At 44.6% G+C, this 19,498-nt stretch overlaps 1 protein-coding gene across 1 annotated transcript in view; it reads left to right on the forward strand.

The window, feature by feature from the left end:
- Positions 1-8,973, forward strand: part of ccdc92 (coiled-coil domain containing 92) — a 20,307-nt gene extending 11,334 nt beyond the window's left edge. Inside the window, exons 5-6 of the mRNA XM_048244551.1 lie at positions 5,850-6,875; positions 8,960-8,973. Coding sequence (XP_048100508.1) covers positions 5,850-6,875; positions 8,960-8,973 — 1,040 coding nt within the window. The remainder of the gene's footprint in view (positions 1-5,849; positions 6,876-8,959) is intronic.
- The last annotated feature ends 10,525 nt before the right edge of the window (positions 8,974-19,498 follow it).

Consider the following 19,498-nt stretch of genomic DNA (forward strand, 5'->3'; position numbering starts at 1 on the left):
CACACACACACACAGTCAATAGGCCCTTTCACACTGGCAAAATCGGCACAATTTTATGTACCAGAATCGCAGAACGACTGTCCTTTTCACATACAGTAGACCGAGGCGGAACGGCGGGACAAAGTGTCTCGCCAAATTTACTAGTTTTTTCGTTCCGCCACCAGTGTGAATGGGTCAAGGCGGAAAGGGGAATCTGGGCGGGCATTTCAATGCTATGTCCAGCCCACCACAGAAGATTGCAAATTAATCTAACTGATCAAAAGCAGCAATCGCAGAGACAGCACATTATGTCAATCTATAAAGTCTCCAGTCATTCAATGCCTGCTAGAGTTGACTGTAGCTTGTAATGCAATCAGTTGCCATAATAGGCTATCTTAAAATCCAGCGATAAAACAAAGCATGAACTCATGACCGTCTGTCTGCCCTATATGTATATCCTCTGATTGTAATGCTTATCTAGGCGATATTTGTAACATTTATTTTGTATTTGGCCTGTTATAAAATCATGTAGACTTATTGAACAATTGAAACACATTAGGAACCGCAAAGTTGGAGACATGCATAAAGACATTGCTGCAAAACAGGATTACTCTGGAATGGCTAACTGTGCAGGGGAATGCTTTACATCTTTATGTTCGGTAAGGTCTGCTGTTTATTCTGATATATGGTTTGTCATGTGTTGAGGGAAAGTTCACGAAGTATTCCACCAAGATGAATGGGTAGGGAGACGGGCGCAAAAAAATATGATTAAATTAAAGTTTCTTTCCTCGCGAACCGTTTACCACAACAACTAACCACTAACATCGTTTAAAGACTGAGAAAAAGCTCTTTCGTGTGATACATTAGCCTGGTAAACCAGACCCTGGAATCTTTCAGATTAAGGGTCTGGCCACGAAATAATGAAAATGGCCCAATTCGAGGGGCGCACCAAGCATGCATTTGAAACTCTCACTGCACGCAGTTGGATAACGCCTTCACGACCAATCACAACAATTCATCAATGTCAGTCATCAGTGTAGCTTCGCCTTTGTCCCTACCTACACCGATTTGATTGGTCCCTCTCGCTCGAGAGATATAAGAAATTTGGATCATTGCTGCGGGCCAGAGTATCTTCTTGGGCACAATTCAAATTGTGCTTTCTCTTGAAAGAACTCTGGATTTCAAGGTAGTGATACATGTGATGTCTGTGACGAATAGGCTACTTCTAAGTAGTTCAGCAAATTTGGGTGGGACAGAAATACCTTTACAGAGCAGCAGTTCTGGCCATATCGGCTCTGGCTCACATGATGTACTTTAAATGCTTTAAATGCAAGAAAGAAAAGAAAAAACCAATTGTCGCGCCCGATAGGCCAGGCCTAGAGAAAAGACAGCTATGGTAACCTAACAATTAGGAACCCAGGCCTAAGAAAAGAAATGGTAAAAAATTAGAAAGGCCTAGAGAAAAAGGACAGCTATGGTAACCTAACAATTAGGATTTGTGATAGGCCCAGGCCTAGAGAAAAGACAGCTATGGTAACCCTAACAATTTCCGATGGCTATGGTAACCTAACAATTAGGATTTCCGATAGGCCCAGGCCTAAAAAAGACAGCTATGGTAACCTAACAATTAGTTCCGGAAAAGAGACAGCTATGGTAACCTAACAGTTAGGATTTCCGATGGAGGCCCAGGCCTAGAAAAAGAGAAACCTAACAATTAGACCGATAGCTATGGTAACCTAACAATTAGGATTTGTGATAGGCCCAGGCCTAGAGAAAGACAGCTATGGTAACCTAACAATTAGGATTTGCTTTGCCTACACTGCTGTTTGGTTGTCCCAAACTTTGAGATGATCCATACTGCATTAACTGAATCTTATCAACCCGAACTGCGATGTTGGTGAGGATCACGATGCCTAATAATCTCACTGCCTTTGGCATAACTGCTAACATTAGCCTAGTGTTAAACACCTGAAAAATATTAAGCTGCTGTTTTCTTTTCATGGCGAGCACTAGGCCCTAAACTTGATGATTTATGACTGAATGGAGCGTTAACGTTTTAAAGAACTGCTTATCACGTCGTGTGACAAAGTTTACACTAATCATCATCTTCTAATGTATCCTTATGTTGAGATGTCCATTCTCTTTGCCTAGGCTATCATTTTGTGCCGCAAGCATGTTTCAATTAAGACAGTACACAAGCTATTTTTATTGTTGTAATATTGAGCGATGTCATGAATAAATTATGCGCACAGTAGGCCTACATTGTAGGCTACGGCCAAGGCAAGGGGCAACTCTTCTCTTCAATTTCCCTTCCAAATTACGTTTTATTGTCTGAAGACATCTATCGCAAGAATTTAACATTCTAACAGCAGCAGCAAAGCAAATGCAAGCTAACCAAAGTGCAGTCGGTTCTCCCGCCATGTTTTTTGAAATCACACACCTGCTGTATCTAAAGGCCCACAATTACATAAGGCCCTCGACTATCACTCTACACGCCCCCTGTTGCACGTCACAATTTAATTTACTATAGCTGATCCTGCCTCCTGGCTCCCCAAAATGGCGATCATGTGAACAGATCAGCAGGCCAGCAAATTTCCACCTAAAGCTTTCCAGACACAAAAGGCGGACAAAAGGCGTCCCCTCTTCCATAAATGTAAGCGTGATCTCTGTGTGAAAAGGCCTAGTGAGTGGTGTCTCACTGACAGGCCCCTTCTATGATCTCATTGCTGATGACATGGGATGATGTAACCTGCTCCAAGACAGGAGCTGGAATGTGTCAATGGGCATGGCATGTGTGTGTAGCGTGTGTCACTATGCACAATGTTTGTGTGTCACTGCATGATGTGTGTGTGTGTGTGTGTGTGTGTGTGTGTGTGTGTGTGTGTGTGTGTGTGTGTGTGTCACTGGCTAGAGGTACTAGAGTGATTGATATTTTATGGTAGTAACAGGATGTATTCTAGACTAATGGACTTTAAGCGTGCGGGAGCCATATTTTATTATATGTCTGAGATGAAGAGGTTGAGCTCTACGTGTGTGGGTGTTTTTGTTGTATTTTGATTTGTGTGTGTGTGTGTGTCTGTGTGCGTGTATTTTTGTGTTTTTTTTGTGTTTCTGTCTGTATGTATGTGTCTGTGTGTATTAGTCTGTGTGTGTGTGTGTGTGCGTGCGTGCGTGCGTGCGTGCGCGTCGGGCAGGCTTTTAGAGCAGTTGAGCTGACTGAGGAAGAGGAGAGATGAGGAAGGTCAGTGTGTGCGTGTGTGTGTGTGTGTGTGTGTGTCGGGCAGGCTTTTAGAGCAGTTGAGCTGACTGAGGAAGAGGAGAGATGAGGAAGGTCAGTAAAAAGCGTCTCGGCGACCTTGATATTGATCAGGACTGAAACTGGAGACAGACGCTCCCTCTGGCTTTTCCTCCTCTCTGTCTCTCTCTTCCTGTCTGCTGCTCTCTCCCTCTCTGTTTTTGTTTTCACTCATCTCTCTCTTTTCTCCCCTTTGTCTGTCTATTCTCTCCATTTCCTTTCCCTCTCTCCTCTCTCTCTCCCTCTCACTCTTTCTTTCGCTCCCTTCTCTCTCCCTCCTCTCTCTCTGTCTTTCTCACTCACAGCCCCACCCATCTTTTCTTTCACCTAGGAGCTGTTGCATGCTGTACCATTAGCATTGCCCTGTGTGTGTGTATGTGTGTGTGTTTGTGCACGTGCATGGGTGTGTGTTCCTGCCTGCCTGCCTGCCTGTCTGTCTGTACATTCTTGCACACCAGGCCATTTGGGTCTGTTTGGGTGTCTTCCTGTGTGTGTGTGTGTATGTATGTGTGTGTGTGTGTGTGTGTGTGTGAGCGGGACATCCGTTATCCCATCATGCCTCACACACACACACACACTCACAAACTACGGTATTCTGCAGCCGTGCGTTTGCCTTATGTTGTTCGTGTGTGTGTGTGTGTGTGATAAGCCATCCTTCCACATCTCTCATGATGCCTTCCTCTCATCCCCAGTGCCACGCCTTGTGCTCAATGTTGCTTGTTGAGCTGCACAGGGCAGGTCGCCCCCTGTGGGCCCCCCAGGGAACTGCAGCCCCAACACTCAGTCCTATAAATAGTGCGTCTCCAATGACATACTTCTGGGCAGCTCATTGGGAGTGATACTGCCATCTAGTGATGGCTTTAAGCATTACATGTCTGGAGTGTGTGCTTCATGTCATGTGTCCACAGCTCATGAAAGATACCACAGAGATTTGATTAGTTTATGAAGGTGGATACAAAATACTTCATGACTATGACTTGTGATGATTTATCTTAGGCACAAAACTTTTAGAGCTTTGAAGATCTCAAAAATGATCACTGCTGAATGATATGAAGTGAAGAACTGGAGGCTCAGATTGTGTGTGTATGTGTGTGTGTGTGTGTGTGTGTGTGTGTATGTATGTACATGTATGTACGTGTGTGTACACAATGTGTGTGTTTATAACCCTCTGGTCTCCGCTCCTCCTAACAGACAGCAGTGAGGCGCATTGTCGCGCACAGCGCTGTGATGAGATTTAGTGTGTGTGTATGTGCGCGTGTGTGTGTGTGTGTATGGGTGTGGGTGTGTGCGTTTGTGTGAGTGTGTGTGCGCGTGTGTGTGTGTGTGGTCGTGTGTGGTGTGTGTGCTCGTGTGTGGGTGTGCTGCGTGTGTGTGTGTGTGTGTGTGTGTGCGTGTATGCGTGTATGTGTGTGTGTTTATAACCCCCTGGTCTCCTCTCCTCCTAACAGACAGCAGTGAGGTGCTGTGAGGAGATTTAGTGTGTATGTCTGTGCGTGCGTGTGCGTGCGTGTGTCTGTGCGTGCGTGTGTGTGTGTGCGTGTGTGTGTGTGTGCGTGCATGTGTGTGTGCGTGTGTGTGTGTTTATAACCCCCTGGTCTCCTCTCCTCCTGACAGACAGCAGTGAGGTGCTGTGAGGAGATTTAGTGTGTATGTCTGTGCGTGCGTGTGTGTGTGTGCGCGCGTGTGTGTGTGCGTGCGTGTGTGTGTGTTTATAACCCCCTGGTCTCCTCTCCTCCTGACAGACAGCAGTGAGGCGCGATGCCGCGCGCTGCACCAGCGCTATGAGGAGATTTAGTGTGTATGTCTGTGCGTGCGTGTGTGTGTGTGCGTGCGTGTGTGCGTGCGTGTGTGCGCGTGTGTGTGTGTGTGTTTATAACCCCCTGGTCTCCTCTCCTCCTAACAGACAGCAGTGAGGCGCTGTGAGGAGATTTAGTGTGTATGTCTGTCCGTGTGTGTGTGCGTGCGTGCGTGTGTGTGTGTGTATGTGTGTATGTGTGTGTGCGTGTGTGTATGTGTGTGCACGTGTCTGTGTGTGTGTTTATAACCCCCTAGTCTCCTCTCCTCCTAACAGACAGCAGTGAGGTGCTGTGAGGAGATTTAGTGTGTATGTCTGTGCGTGCGTGTGCGTGCGTGTGTGTCTGTGTGTGCGCGTGTGTGTGTGTGCGTGTGTGTATGTGTGTGCACGTGTCTGTGTGTGTGTTTATAACCCCCTGGTCTCCTCTCCTCCTAACAGACAGCAGTGAGGTGCTGTGAGGAGATTTAGTGTGTATATCTGTGCGTGCGTGTGTGTGTGTGTGTGCGTTTGTGTGTGTGTGCGTGTGTGTGTGTGCGTGCGTCGCGGCGATGCGTGTCGCTGTGTGTGTGCGGTAAGTGTGTTTATAACCCCCTGGTCTCCTCTCCTCCTAACAGACAGCAGTGAGGTGCTGTGAGGAGATTTAGTGTGTATATCTGTGCGTGCGTGTGTGTGTGTGTGTGCGTTTGTGTGTGTGTGTGCGTGCGTGCGCGTGCGTGTGCGTGTGTGTGTGTGTGTGCGCGTGTGTGTTTATAACCCCCTGGTCTCCTCTCCTCCTGACAGACAGCAGTGAGGCGCGATGCCGCGCGCTGCACGAGCGCTGTGAGGAGCTGGAGGAGCAGCTACGAGAGAAGGAGGAGGAGAACGCGGAGCTGCTGCGCGACCTGGAGCAGAAGACGGCCATGATCTCCGTGCTGGAGGGCACGCTGCGGGAGCGCGAGAAGAAGTACCTGGACGAGCTCAAGCTCAAGAGCCAGCGGCTGGCCGCGCTGTCCGGCGAGCTGGAGCAGAGGGCCAGCACCATCGCCTACCTCACCTCGCAGCTGCACGCCACCAAGCGCCGCCTGCTGGCGGGGGGCGGGTCGTCCGCTGACGCCGTCGCCGCGGCAACACCACCGGCGGGGGGAGGGGCGAGTGGTGCGAGCCCAGCCCCGAGCCCGTCATCGTCGTCCCCCGCCTACCGGCCCGCCCCGCCTGCCCAGCCGCAGCCTCAGGACACGCCCACTCGCCGCCGCATGCGCAAGAGCCTGTCGCAGCCGCTGCACGCCGAGTGGGCGGAGCTCTACCGGCAGGGGGCGGGGCCCGAGGGCCGTCGGCTCATCCTGAGGGAGGCGTTGGAGGCCATGCCCGACCCCACGCCCTTCCTGCAGCCGCGCGACCCCTCCCACGCCGCGACGCCAGCCCCCCACCATCCCCCGCAGCCGCTACACAAGAGCCGGCCTGCCGTCATCCCCCCCATCGTCGCCGCCTCCGAGCGCAACGACCTCTCCGGGGCGGAGTCAGGCTCGCCCACCCCCACTGGGACCCCCACCCGCCTACCCGCAGTGCCCTCCGCCTCCTCCTTCAGCCCCAGGGGCAGCCCTGCTCGCCACCAGAGGGCTCACGGTGGGGCGGGTACCCACGTGGGGGTGGCACACCGCATCCCCCACTCCCCCCAGCCCGGCTCCCCCAGCGGCACGGCCCCCCAGGGCATCGCCCCCCAGGCCCAGCCGCACCCCCCCTCGCGTCCCATCCACGCCGAGCTGCAGACGCTGGCGGTGGACCAGGTCAACGGCGGCGCCAAGGTGGTTAGCCAGGCGGACAGAACAGGCATCTCTATATATATACTCTCTCTCTCTCTCTCTCTCTCTCTCTCTCTCACTCTCATGCTCTCTCTCATGCTCGCTCTCTCTCTCTCTCTCGCTCACTCGCTCTCTATCTCTCTCTCTCTCTCTCTCATGCTCTCTCTCTCTCATGCTCTCTCTCTCTCTCTCTCTCTCTCTCTCTCGCTCTCTCTTTCTCTCTCTCTCTCATGCTCTCTCGCTCTCTCTCTGTCACCCACTCTCACTCTCATTTCGATCTGTGTCTCGTTCTCTCTCGTAAACATCACCCATTCACTCACTCACACAAATACGTACACTCTGTCCCACAAATACACACACACACATTATCTTATTCAGCGGTCATCTTAGTGTTGCTTCATCGTGCCTTTTCCACCTGTGAGCTGATGGTCAGTGGGACAGGGGTCAGAAGGTCAAAGTCCAGCTGTCAATCTCTCTCATGACCCGCCCCCTCCAGCTCTTCACTAGACTCATGTAGAAGTGGAAAAATCGCTAACACCAACACAGGACCAATCTAATAAACACACACACACACACACACACACACACACACACACACAACCCCACTGCACTCAGAGAGAGGCCCTGGATGGAGAGAGGGAGGAAGAAAAGACTGATAAACAAAGAGTGGGGGAAGAAGAGAGTGATAAAGTGGCAGCTGAGAAAGAAAGAGAGAGAGAGAGAGAAGAAAGATGAAGTGAGTGGAGAAGAGAAGGCGAAGAGACGTCCACTGAACAACAAGCTGCTTTTGATGCAACCCTGCAAGGAAGAAGACGACAACAACAAAGCAAATAAATAAACAAATAAACAAATGAGACTGTGACAAGGGGGAAACGAAGACAGATTATTCACTCTCATCCTTAAGAATCTGCTGTTCTTCTGTTCTTTCCATCATAGAATTATACATCTGTATGCATGCCAAACTAGCAGCTTTGCTTTCTTAAGGAGCTTGCACACTGCTCCAACAAACTCCAATAAACACCAACAGTTGGGTCAGTGTGGGCCAGCCGTCTGTTTGTTGGCGTTTTTTGGATGGAGTCGTTAAGAGTTTGACATGACAGTTGGTTTTATAAACATTCTAACGACTACCAACTTTAGAATGTTGGGGTTTGTTGGCGTTTGTTGGAGTAGTGTGCAAGCTCCTTTATATGCGACAGGGCACTAGGCCTGAGCACACAGACGTAGTAGAAAACTTCATATCTTTTTTTTTATTATTGCTCAGTTATTGAACTTCTGATCATGTTTACAGTGTATGTCACTTTCTGTCATCAAGGTGCAGACAAACACGCACACACACACACACACACACAGACACACACACACACACAGACGCACACACATACACATACACACACACACACACACACACACACACACACACGAGACAGACACTCACAGAAACACTCTGCTCTCTCTGCCAAACGTATCATTGCCTGCAGGTCACCATATATCCACAAATACGTATGTAGCCTATTTACTAGTGTAACAGCTGTAACATTGCCCACTTAGCAGCCGACTCCAGAACACTTCTGGCCCTGATCTGGCCCAGGATCAGGTCGGTGTAACAGCTCTCCTCCTCTCCATCAGCTCATGTTGGAGTGTGATGTCATAACTCAACCTGTTGTCAGGTCCTGTCTGGCAGACAAGCCTTGTCCAGGTAGGAACACTCGCTCGCCCTCTAGATTGGTCCTCTGGCAGACAAGCCTTGTCCAGGTAGGAACACTCGCTCGATCTCTAGATTGGTCCTCTGGCAGACAAGGCTCGCCTTCTTTCCTTCCTTCTGTCAGATACTCGCTGTCTTTCAGAGACACTAGATCACAGTTGGCTCTTTCTGTGTTTCTGCGCACATAGATTGGTCTTTTACCAGACAAACTGACTCCTAACTTGCTGTCTTTCAGGAAGAGAGGCAGGAATTACACATAGATTGGTCTTTTACTGGACAAACTCACAACTCGCTCTGTCTTTCAGGAACATATCCTAGACCTCGCAGCTTGCTGTCTGTGTAGGTGGCATAGATGGGTCCTCCAACGGACTAACTCATGCCACGTGTAGTTGGTGGTCTGCGTTCCGTAGAGGGCATCGCCTAGGCCTCACACGGATAGACGGACGTGAGGCGCATTACTGTGTAGTGAAACACTGTTTGGTCCTCCGCCACATAGACTCGCGCACTGTGCTGGAGGCCACCGCCTCGTCCAAACACAAACAGAAAAAAAAAATACTAAAGCTAATTAAAAGCATTTCTTGGGGGTGACAGACTCCTTGTGGTTCTTTGATCTTTAACCGATATAAACTGACAATGTATAAGCATTTTGTGTATTTGAAAATCTTTGTATTTTTTATTTATCATGTGCAAACGTTTTATTTAAGACCGAATGTAAAGTAAATATAAAAGCTAAAGGAATGCCATTATCCTGTGAGTTCTTCACTTCAGACGATGGGCATGCTATGCCCCACCACTGAGTCTGTTTCTAACATCTCTGGCTGTGGCACTGCACATCTTTGGTTTGAGCTGTGTGTCTGTGTGTGTGTGTGTGTGTGTGTGGAGTGATGTGAGACAGAAGAAAGATGATATCATATATTCACCGCTATTTAGAGTTAAGGCGGTACCCAGTTAATTAAAAAAAAGGACTAAAAGCATTGTGATCCTACCCGATCAACGTTACATGTGCAGTGCCATATCAAGCATTCCGGGCACACATTGGTGACATTGTGTGCTTCATTTTCCCAATTATAAATCAGTGTAGTGTAGCACCAATAAAAGTTTGAAGAACTGAATTGTGTTGCTTGAGACGTGCTAGTAAGAGATAGCACCCATGGCTTTTAGCATCCTTGCTAGTGCCCTCACCTGGCTTTTAGCATCCTTGCTAGTTAGCTCACCTGGCTTTTAGCATCTTGGCTAGTGCACTCACCTGGCTTTTAGCAACGTTGCTAGTTAGCTCATGGCTTTTAGCACCCTTGCTAGTGCGCTAACCTTCCAGAGGAGCTGTAAATTGCAGGTGCACGTCCAGGCAGGTGCAAGGCTGAATCATGTGGTCGGTAGGTCAGTCAAACACAATGCAGTTACATGCATACAGTACACACAAACACATTAAAACACGATTTACTTACTAGGAATATTAGCTAACTGACCCACCAGGTAGCATCCTGCCATTTCACTTTGTGGACCCACCAGGTAGCATCCTGCCATTCCACCAGGACACACTGATGAAGGGATAATTAAAGTGCAGGCTTGGAGTAGCATTGCTATCAGTAACTGACTTCAGTATCTAAGTACATATAGTATATACTCTTTTAATCCCGTGAGGGAAATTTGGTCTCTGCATTTATCCCAATCTGTGAATTAGTGAAACACACAGAGCACACAGTGTACACACAGTGAGGTGAATCACACACTAATCCCAGCGCAGTGAGCTGCCTGCATCAACAGCGGCGCTCGGGGAGCAGTGAGGGGTTAGGTGCCTTGCTCAAGGGCACTTCAGCCGTGCCTACTGGTCGGGGTTCGAGCCGGCAACCCTCCGGTTACAGGTCCGAGGTGCTAACCAGTAGGCCACGGCTGCCCCCCCCCCCCCCCAAATATCCTGGTTATGATTGGGATTTTGGGAAGTATCGGGAAGTATCCCGATTTAGTATTTTCTCCTTTTTATTCCTTTTATTCCTAAGTCTGTTTTTTTTTTACGGCAGAGACTTTTTTTTTTTCATTTCATAGAAATGTCCATTATGTCCACTCCAAGTGATCACCTATAGATGGTCTTCATAACTCTTCCCATTTCATTGCAGTGTGTGTGTGAGAGAGATCATTCAGAGAAGGACCCCGCTTTTGATAACGGCATCACGATGGAGGCAACAAAACCGTGGAGATGTAGAGAAGTCAACTTCTTCCTGATGGATCACTAACTGGTGGCATAGATTGGTAGCCTAGAAATCTAGACGCACCCTAGCGGCAGCAAATTACATTTGCTTCCAGGGCTAGTCTAGCAACGTTGGCTTGTGAGCTCGAAAAATTAAACTTCTATCAGGCCAATCAAATTGTGTATAGAGTCGTTAGGCGGGCTTAACATAATGATTGATGGCAGAGTTGCAACGGTTTGGCTTGAATTCTCTGCTACTTGAAAACAAAGAAGATGGATGTTGCTTTTGGCTAACAGTGTGACACGGGTTAAGCTGGTGTTAAGTTGGCAAAAGTTTGAACTAGCCAACTAGCTCCACTGGTGGGAAAACGCATGGGACTCAGCGCTGTCCTATTGCGTGCAGAGGGAATTTGAAAGACAACCGATTATCCCGCCCCTCGGACTGAGCACTGCGAACGGTGAGTGCCCAGACCCTACATTTTAATGTGGGTCTGGCTTGTCAGGCTAATAGATTGGTCCTTTACCAGACAAACTCACAACTCATTCTATCTTTCAGGATTATAAGACAAAGAAAGAAAGATTGAATAAATAGGGGAGAGAGGAGTTTTATGTGTGTGTAACGGAGGCAGACTGAGCTAGCGTGCTAGTTGCCTGTGTAAATCCTCTCAGCACTAACCTTAAGAACGCTTCCAACCCCCGGAATCCTGGGCTTTTAGCTCAGTGGTTAGAGCGTTCGTCTCCCATGCCGGTGTGTGTGTCAAGGTGGCGGGTTCAAGGCCTGTGAGCGGTGAATGAAACGACCTTGTAACATGTGTTTAGGGTCCGGATAGCCTGAGGATAGAAACTCCTCAGTCTTTCGTCTACTTTACCTCAGCGGTCTGAACATTCCATTGCTAGGGTGTGAAATAGAGATGTGCATCATCTTTAGAAGACAACAGGAAACTCATCCTGAAAATAGGAAGTACCCAGAGGAAAGAAAATGTTAAAATGAGAGCTCCTCTCTTTCTCAATTGTTTCTCCTAGACAATAATGAGATCACAGTGATATAAAAATTAGATTATTGCTTTTGTCTCCCGATTCTCAGGTTTGTCTCTGGAGCAAAAGAGTTAAGTTATCTCAGTGTAGACTCCCTTTAATCTACAAATGAGATCTCATCAATATTTTAAATAATGCTCAGTGTTGTCTAATTTATACATCTCATATTTTACTCAGGCTGATCCACCAGAGAGCTCTCTCTGTAAACTCATGCAATTCTCATTTCAGATCTTTTTTGGTAAATCTCAGATTAGGCTCCATCAGTTCTGTAAAAGAGATCTCTTCACAAGCTTGAACCGTTCTCATTCTAGTCATCTCAGTTTAGTCCTTTTTTGATTTACAAAAGAGATCTCAGCAAAGGCTTATACAATACTCAGACTTGCTCAATTTATATATCTCATATTTTACTCAGGCTTATCCATCAGAGAGCTCTCTAAGTGAACTAATGTAATGCTCATCCAGACCTATTTGTTTTATAAATTAGTCTGATCTGTAAGAGCTCTAGCTGTTGTACAACAATTCTCAAATGATTTTCATTGGCTTATTTGTTTTAATTGCACATATTTTCAAGTTCACATTTGCAAACAGTAGGCCTAACCATGATAACCATGCCCATTCAACAGTGAACTGAGACCACAGAATATTTTACGATTTAAGAAGGCAATATGATTGATCCACCACAATCTAGTTAAGCCGACATGCATTCACTGCCCAACAACGTGATGTTCCTGGGTTTCCAGGATTTCGGGTCAACGTAAAAAAAAACTAAACAAAAAAATTAAACTTGCTGATTAATGGGTTCAAGGAACCAGCCTTGTCTCAGCTCAAATTTTATTTTAAGTTCACGTTAAGATCTTTAAAATAGCCAAGGCTACTCAGTTTTTCTCCCCAATCACTCTAATCTTGCCTTATTTCTCCTCATTTCTGAATGTTGCCTTTTAGGCTACTTATTTTTTTATTTCACATTAAACATTAGGCCTAGGCCTACAATCTTCTTGAATTTCCCCTTGGGGATCAATAAAGTATCTATCTATCTATCTATCTATCTATCTATCTATCTATCTACAACTAGGCTCCATCCATCCATCCTAATATTATATATACACAGTGGCGATTCTAGACATTTTTAACAAGGGTGGCACTAGTGAGGCACTGATTCAAGGGTGGCATGAGGCAAAACATCCAGATAAACAGAAACAGGCTCAAGATGTGAAATTAGCACAAATACATTAGGGAAACCAGATGCAAACACCATACTCGTTTTGAACCATTGAAGGACAAAAAAACACAAATACCTTACTCTCACATAAAATGTCTTTGTACTTGAATAAAATTGAATACAAACATATTAAAGTTAATTATGTAAGTTGTCTGTTACTGGGCTATGCTGTTCTAAAAAAAAATCCATCATGGGGACATTAAAATATAATCAATTTTATTATATTACTGTAAATGAAGATATACAAAATATACTCATCCAAGACATTTCCCCACTCTATGGCCATCTATTTTTTGTAGCTGTTACAATAATTTGACCTGCTTTTTGTCTATTTGTTTATTTTCTCAAGAAACTTGAGGTTGGTATGAAGGAGTGTATTGTGTATGTGAGCAATTTCATCTTCCTGAATCTCAATATTATGATCACAACAAGTCTGGGCAAATTATGAATTAAATTTTCACGTGGGGTAACTTGTTGCAGGGCAACCATAACCGGTTCCAAGTCTTCCGATTAGATGATTAATCATCAGTTTCTTGAGAACTTTAAAGTTCTCAAGAAACTTGAGGTTGGTATGAAGGAGTGTATTGTGGATGTGTGCAAACATTGTGCACGTTGCACATGGTGCAACTTCTTGCAGGGCAACCACATAACCGGTTCCATGTGTTTGAATTGGATGACTAAAGTTCTCAAGAAACTTATCTCCCTGAATCTCAATATTCTGATCACAAGTCTGGGCAAATTACAAGTCAGCACCAGTGCTGCATTCATTGTTTTGCACTTTTATAATCACATCACCAAAAGTAGGTTATTGGTTTTACCAAAATAATTTGGCACTATTTTTAAACTACAAACCTATAAAGTATTTTGATACAAAATATGATGCCATTTTTTTCCAACTAAATAAAATAAAAATGACCACATACTATTTTGTATTTTACATACATGTATCAGACATACTGCCTATCCCTGGCTGTTGGCTGCAGCAGCTCAAGCTAGGTATTACTGATTGTTTTGTGTTTGTTTTGTGTTTATGTTAGTTTTGATCCAATTTGACAGCTTTGCTATGTTGCCCACCCAAAATTTCTACCAGCCCACCCAAATATAGTAGCCTAGCCTAGGTTAGAACCAGCCCTGCCCTGCATGGAGATATATTTTACGATAATATTGGAGAAAATGTTAGCAAAACTTTAGGTTTTTGTTAACGGAATCTCCTGACCCTCATTCATCTATTTGCGCAACAGCCCACATTCTGCCTTCAATCCAGCGAGACAAGTGAAATAATGTGAAAATGTTTTTTTTTTTTAAAGCTGTCATCGTCATAGGCACGATATTTAGGCTACCTCTGTTAAGCCTACACAAAGTTGCGTATTAATTGATCGGGGAAACCTTTCGTTCTGCAGTTCAATTGTGCCGCAGGCCAATAAAGGCAAGTGTGTTTGCCACTTACATTTCTGACGTCTGACACTTCACACTGCTGCAAGTGCATCAAGAAAGGTCCCTACTTTACACCATGTTAATGGCCAATCGTAGACTAGGATTTGGGGTGGCACCTGGGGTGGCCAATCGAATCTCAAGGGTGGCCTGTGCCACCCGGCCACCCCTCTGGCTCCGCCCTGTATATATATTATACATACATACATATACATAGCCTAAACATTATGATGCTCCGGACCTTTGCTTGAGGAAATTTTCCGTAATCCACCTCGAAGATTAATTGAATACCCCTGGTGTATACTGTATTTTCTGTATTTTGTTTTGTTCTTGACAATTGTCAGTGTCTCTTGAGTGATCAGAGCTAAATGTTTTGGGCTAATTTAGATGTAATATTGAGTCATTGTCTTTGATTTACCGGATTGACCCTAAAGCACTCCTTGTTTACAAATCACTTAAAGGACAAATCCGTATGAATTGATCCATAGCTCTTGTTGGAAATCACTGTGTGCTGTTCATAGGAAAGAAAATGTGGCACAGCCAATTCTGAGTTATGGACAGGGAAGTATAGCCCAGAGCCGTATATAGAAGTACTTTTGGTATTCCTTTGGTATAATGCAGGGTAGTCGCGGGGTCTTAAAAAGTCTTTAAACGGTCTTAAATGTCATGTTCCTTAATTAAGGTCTGAAAAAAAAGTCTTAAATTCCGTTGCCAAAGTCTTAATTTTTTTAAAAAGGTCTTCAATTTTAATTATACTAGCCTGCAAGCAAGGTGAAATGGGGAAAAAACTAGCCTGGCGGGCCATGCTATATCATTGAAATGTATAGTCTGGAATCGAGCCATTCACCTCGCTTTAATCCAAGGGGACGGGCAGATAATTGTCTTTCAAACTGCCTAGGCATGCAATAGGCCAGCTTCGACCATATCCGTATCCGGTCCGGCCGCAAAACGGCAAATACATCCTTCTTGAAAGGAATGACTTAAGTGCATTGTGTTGCTCAACTTTCAAAGAAAAGTCCAACTCCTCCAAAGTTGACACCAACGCCGATTCAAACAACCGCTTTAGCTTTGCCATAGCCACCTTCCTTGTTGTTCACTGTCGCGAGGACTGTCGCCATCCTGTTAAGCCCGCCTTAAGACTCTCTAACAAAATAGAGCTGTGATTGGATGACGCCCATGGCGCCAGCCAATAGATATCCCTATGGTTTGATACTAGGCGTACAGGCTGAGCAAATTAATTTGCCACCCGATAGGGTGCGCGTCTAGATTTCTAGGCTAGGAAAAACAACAACAATGTGAAAATTCAACAGGGGTTGATTAACGCCAGAGATCGTCTAATTTAGTGTTGCACGGTGCACCCGATACTACAAAAAGTGTCGCAAATAGCTATTAGCAGTTGTCACAATACCTAATTTTATTAGTATCAATACTTTTAAGAATGACCGTGTTCTTGTTTGTGTGCACAAGGCATGCTTCTAGTGCCTCCTCCCCAAGCCTGTGGCTGTGCTCTTTCTCCTCACACACATATGCGCGGCTGTCGTGGCCATAAACAGCTTAGACATGGCTGCTAGTTTAGCTTAAGTGATTCTGTGGTAACACATAATAATAGGCTAATTTCAAGTTGATTTGCTCACTTGCACCTCTCAACTTTGTGTTGCTAACCTACCTAGGCTATGAGATGTACGTAGGTCTACTATTGGGTTTAATGTCATTTAGAAATAGGCAGTGCAACCTTTGCAAACTTTTACATCTGGAGAGAGCTCCTTGCTAACTAATTCTGCTAGCTCAGGTCATGGATGTCATTCGTAATTAGTGCTAAAATCATTATTGAACATGATCCCTTCTATGAACTTGATAGTTTTTTTATTTACATTTATTTTATCTAATGACAGACAACAATGAATTGCATCCACATATCCTCATGCATTATGTGCAACTATTATTCACTAGCCTAAAACCGTGAGACTGAAGGCTACAGTAATTACTCACGTATTTCTTAAAGTGACAAACACTCAATTACACCTAGGCCTACACACCACATTAAAATTTGCCTAGGTGTAATAGTTTAAAAATAAATATTAAGTATTCAAATGACTAAATATGTTTAGCAATTAAGCAGATTAATAGTAATTATGCAGAATAAAAAATACTATACATTAACTGGACACTTTATATGAATTCGAAGGTATATGAAATAGAAACATATGAAATAAGCCATAATTTTCCGTGTGTGTGGAAAGAGTCAAGCAGAATCTAGGATGCCCACTGGTGTGAATGATAACACTATATTCAATATTACTGATGATGTCAAGGTGGTCTGGGCCCCCAAATCAAATACATTTTTTAAGAATTATCAAAGAAGTATCGAAATCGCAATTCTTGATGTGGTATCGGTATCGAAACAATAATTTTGGTATTGTGGCAACTACACTAGTCTAATTTCTTGACACATTTTATTGTTCTTTGTCCTTTGGACAGTGCCTGGTGAGCTCGAACAACAAGGCTTTGAATCAGTTTACACCAGATTTGCCCTTCAATGAGACTGTGCGACATGTTCCAGCAATACTCATCACTTAAACCTAAGCTGGATAGGGGTTAATCCTAGTCTGACAATACAGTTTACTCACTAGATGAGGTGAGGGAATTCAACAAACTTGTTTAAGCTTGACAAATATATCAATACAATCTGTTTTTCAATTGGGCAACATATAGCAAATGTGAGTGGTAGCCATCACATCCCCCATTCTGTGTTTAAGTGATTAATAAGGTGTGTCTGATCTTTGTGCTGTATCAAAATTCCCACAGTTATGAAAGCAGACGGTCAAAGAAATGTCTTACTTTGTATTTTTGAGTGGCTCACAAACTAACAATGTTCTATTTTCTGCTCTTCTCTCCCTCCTCCCTTTGGTTGGTTCCACCACCAGGATAAAAGACGCAGATTGACCAGCCCACGCTTTCATCCACCATTGTACACAGTATGGCACGCTTTGGCCCATGTTCAGTTTGTTTATGTTATTGTTTATTAGTTAATTTCTCTATGTTGTATGATTTATAGATAGACTTAAATTGTCATTGTGCAGTTGGTCCGTACAATGCAATTTGCTTGTGCAGCTTTTAAAAATAATACTCACATACACACTCACACACACAAAAAAATTAAAAATAAGAATACACAATTTTTAAAAAGAACAAATCAAGGCATTAACATGCTTCCATTGCTTGAAGTCCATTTTAAAGTGCAACTGTGCAAGCTCCCATTGCTTAAAGTCCATTTTTAAAGTACAACTGTTTTGCTTTGTTTTATAAAATAAAAGTTTGAAATTCTATGGAGTGCCCTATTTTTTGACCCTCAAACTGATATCTCAATTGTAACTCCTACTTCTCAACAGTTTCTCATTGCAATGTCTCCTCATTTGCTCTATTATTTCTCCTAAGGAGAAACAAGTTGTAAGTGAGACTACACTCAAACATATAAGAGATCTCCCCGTGATTTCTCCTGCTTCTCAAACTAATATCTCTTATGTGACTCCATCTGCTCTATTATTTCTCCTAAGGAGAAACAAGTTGTAAGTGAGACTACACTCAAACATATAAGAGATCTCCCGTATTTCTCCTGCTTCTCAAACTAATATCTCTTATGTGACTCCATCTGCTCTATTATTTCTCCTAAGGAGAAACAAGTTGTAAGTGAGACTACACTCAAACATATAAGAGATCTCCTGTACTTCTCCTGCTTCTCAAACTAATATCTCTTATGTGACTCCTACTTGTCTTATTGCTATGTGTCTCATCTTTTGCTTGCTTTATTTCTCCTAAGGCAAAATTAGGAGAAATAATTGTGACAAAAGTAATACTTAAATGATCCTTAAAAGAGAATCACCATTTTGCCTCCTTAGCAACAGAAGGGATACAAATGAGAAGCAAAAGTTTCCTCTGGGGTTGCCCGTGTAAATCTTCACAGCACTAACCTTAAGAACGCTTCTAACCGCTGAGTTGGAATCCTGGGCTTTTAGCTCAGTGGTTAGAGCGTTCGTCTCCCATGCCGGTGTGTGTGTCAAGGTGGCGGGTTCGAGGCCCGTGAGCGGCGAACGAAACGACCTTGTAACATGTGTTTAGGGTCCGGATGGCCTGAGGATAGAAACTCCTCAGTCTTTCGTCTACTTTACCTCAGCGGTCTGAACATTCCATTGCTAGGGTGTGAAATAGAGATGTGCATCATCTTTAGAAGACAACAGGAAACTCATCCTGAAAATAGGAAGTATGCCAGCAGATCCTGGAGGTGTGTGTGTGTATGTGAGAGAGAAAGAGAAGTTAAACAATAAACAGTCAAGTGGTATTCAAATAGGACATGCAATAAATGTCAGCAAAATAGGCTGTACAAAAAGTCTGTTCATGAAACATTTACTTTAACGCTTACTCATCTCTAATTGTATATCAGATAGGTGTCCTCTGGTTGTCCTGTCAGTACTATATAGGCCTGCAGTATATGTGACACAGTATGTCCTAAACAAAGAAAGATTACTTCCACCCAGGTATAGTGACTCTAAATACATTTAGCTCAATTGAAAAGTAGCTTGTCTACAAAAATAGTATGAGTTATTCCTGCTACACAACACAATGATGTAATGCATGATTATAAGAGTGGAACAATGAGTGAAACATGTGACCACAGACACAAGCCTGTTACCTAAGCAACCAAGAACTATAAACAACGGCGACCACGGAATCAGGCCGTGGATGACATCCCCACCCATCCGCTCATCTTTAACCTCTGGATTAGTGCTAAAGTGATTTAAGCCCAAAGATTCTAGCTCCATTCTAAGATCTTTACCCGGCTGGTGCTATACTGGTCTAGATGACCTCTCTGTGTGTGCTCTATACTCTATCCTGCTCCAGATTGGACTGTCCCTCCCTGTGTACAGTGGACAGGCATCACAGCTCAGAGGTCAGCTGCCACCCGAGAACAATCTCTTGTGTTCATACACACACACACACACACACACGCCATAAGCCACTGACCGTCTCAAGGGTTCACCTTTCAAGGCTTACCGTATCAGTCTTAACACAAAACACATTGCA

Source organism: Alosa alosa, chromosome 5, assembly GCF_017589495.1.
Source record: "Alosa alosa isolate M-15738 ecotype Scorff River chromosome 5, AALO_Geno_1.1, whole genome shotgun sequence".
In the NCBI taxonomy this organism is placed as follows: Eukaryota; Metazoa; Chordata; class Actinopteri; order Clupeiformes; family Clupeidae; genus Alosa; species Alosa alosa.